Here is a 1,786-nt window from a genome sequence, read left to right as displayed (position 1 = left end):
AAGTTTGGTTGGATCGAGACAGCGAAAATTACAGGTTATAAAAAACGCGAAACAGGCCTTCGGCCCAGCTAAAAAGCCCAAGTTTCGCTTTTGCGCCTGGTCACATCTACCGGCGTGGCAGCCCAGGCCTGCTACTTCGTGGCGCTTGGGATAGATGGCGCGATCGGCGCTCATCAACATGGCGGCGCGCTTTGAATTCACGGTGTTCTGGTGTATAGCGGACGCATTTCGCGCCCCTATAGCCTGGTAACTCGAGCGTACCAAGCACACGTGATGGAAGACGAAACGAATACTATAGCGCCCAGCAACGACACCCCGGCTCCTCAGCCCCAGTCAACAGTGACACATGACATCCCTGCCGCCACCGCTGCCACGGACGCCATTTCCAATTCCCAGCTGCGGATGCCGCCGTTTTGTTCGAAGACTCTCGCCGTGTGGTTCACGCAAGTAGAAGCCCTCTTCAATCTGCGGCGCATACCATCGCAACGTGTGATGTACCTGCATGTCATCTCAGCACTTTCCTCCGAGGTAGCTGATGAGTTCGACGATTTCATGAGAGCCCCACATCCGGCTGCACCCTACGACGATTTCAGGGCCATAGTGCTCACACGCAAAACCGTGTCCGAGAGAAGCCGCTTGCATCAACTGCTCAACGCGGGAGAACTTCGCGATTGCCGGCCTTCGCAGCTATTACATCGGATTCGACAGCTACTCGGCGACCGTACCCAAGACTCCGAGAGTCCACTATTGCGTGAGCTATTTTTACAACGCTTGCCTCAGACACTTGTCGCGGTTTTGGCAGCTTCTGATGATATGCTTCTTGACAAAGTGGCAGAGCTCCCATACCACGTGAACGACTACTCCGGCGCAAGCTACGCGGTGCCCTCGACCAGTGTCACATCAGACCCCGAGGCCCGGCAATCTCGCCTCGAGGAGAAAATTGACAGGCTGATGAACACCGTGGCAGCAATGCAGATGGACAGGCCTCGTCGCTCACCACTGGCTAGGGGTGGCTCACCTTCGCGTTCGAATTCCCGCCCAAGAATCACTTCTGACGGCTTCTGCTGGTACCACACCAGGTTCGGCACCAACGCTGCAAAATGTCGACAGCCTTGTCGCTGGCAGGGAAACATGGAAGCGAGTCCCTAATGGCGGCGCGTGACTCAACCGCTACGTGAAGTCGCCTTTTCTAAATCACAGACAGGATCGCAGGTCATCGCTTTCTTGTGGACACTGGTGCAGAGGTGAGCGTCATTCCTGCCTCCCGCCACGACCGACACGTTGTCAGAGGACTGCGCTTCGCAAGCTGTAAATACATCCACAGTCGCAACATATGGCCAACGCTCCCTCACCATTGACCCGGGCCTGCGTCGCATATTTCGGTGAATTTTCATCCTCGCAGACGTGCGCTTCTCTATACCAGGTGTGGACTTTCTTACCCATTTCGGTTTGAACGTGAATCTCCGCTCCCGTCAACTTGTGGACTGTATGACCATCCTCTCCATGCAAGGTGTACTCGCCCCGCTGTGCGCCTCTGCGGAAGCAGCTCCGCATTCGCCATCATCAGAATTTTCCTCTATCCTAAGTGAATTTCCTGAACTTATAAAACCTAGCAACCTGGAACTTCCGGTGCGACACACGATGACGCACCACATCGTCACCACGGGTCCTCCAGCGTCCTGCAAGCCACGACATCTTGCTGGAGGTCGCCTCGCCACAGCTCGCAGAGAATTTGACCACATGCCGCAGTTAGGCATAATCCGCCCATCGTCAAGCAGCTGGTCAT

General features: G+C 55.5%; 1 protein-coding gene across 1 annotated transcript; it reads left to right on the top strand.

Annotated features, from left to right (window-relative positions):
• The first annotated feature begins 273 nt into the window (after positions 1-273).
• Positions 274-1,149, top strand: LOC126526705 (uncharacterized). Its single transcript, XM_050174562.1, has one exon. The coding sequence runs from the start codon at positions 274-276 to the stop codon at positions 1,147-1,149; it is 876 nt and encodes a 291-aa protein (XP_050030519.1).
• The last annotated feature ends 637 nt before the right edge of the window (positions 1,150-1,786 follow it).

Source organism: Dermacentor andersoni, chromosome 8, assembly GCF_023375885.2.
Source record: "Dermacentor andersoni chromosome 8, qqDerAnde1_hic_scaffold, whole genome shotgun sequence".
NCBI classification, from domain to species: Eukaryota; Metazoa; Arthropoda; class Arachnida; order Ixodida; family Ixodidae; genus Dermacentor; species Dermacentor andersoni.
The sequence above is the reverse complement of the archived record's forward strand: the minus strand, read 5'-3'. Positions and strand labels throughout refer to the sequence as shown.

Excerpts from the sequence above, each read along its gene's own strand:
- LOC126526705 (XM_050174562.1), top strand. The coding sequence starts at position 274 with ATGGAAGACGAAACGAATACTATAGCGCCCAGCAACGACACCCCGGCT.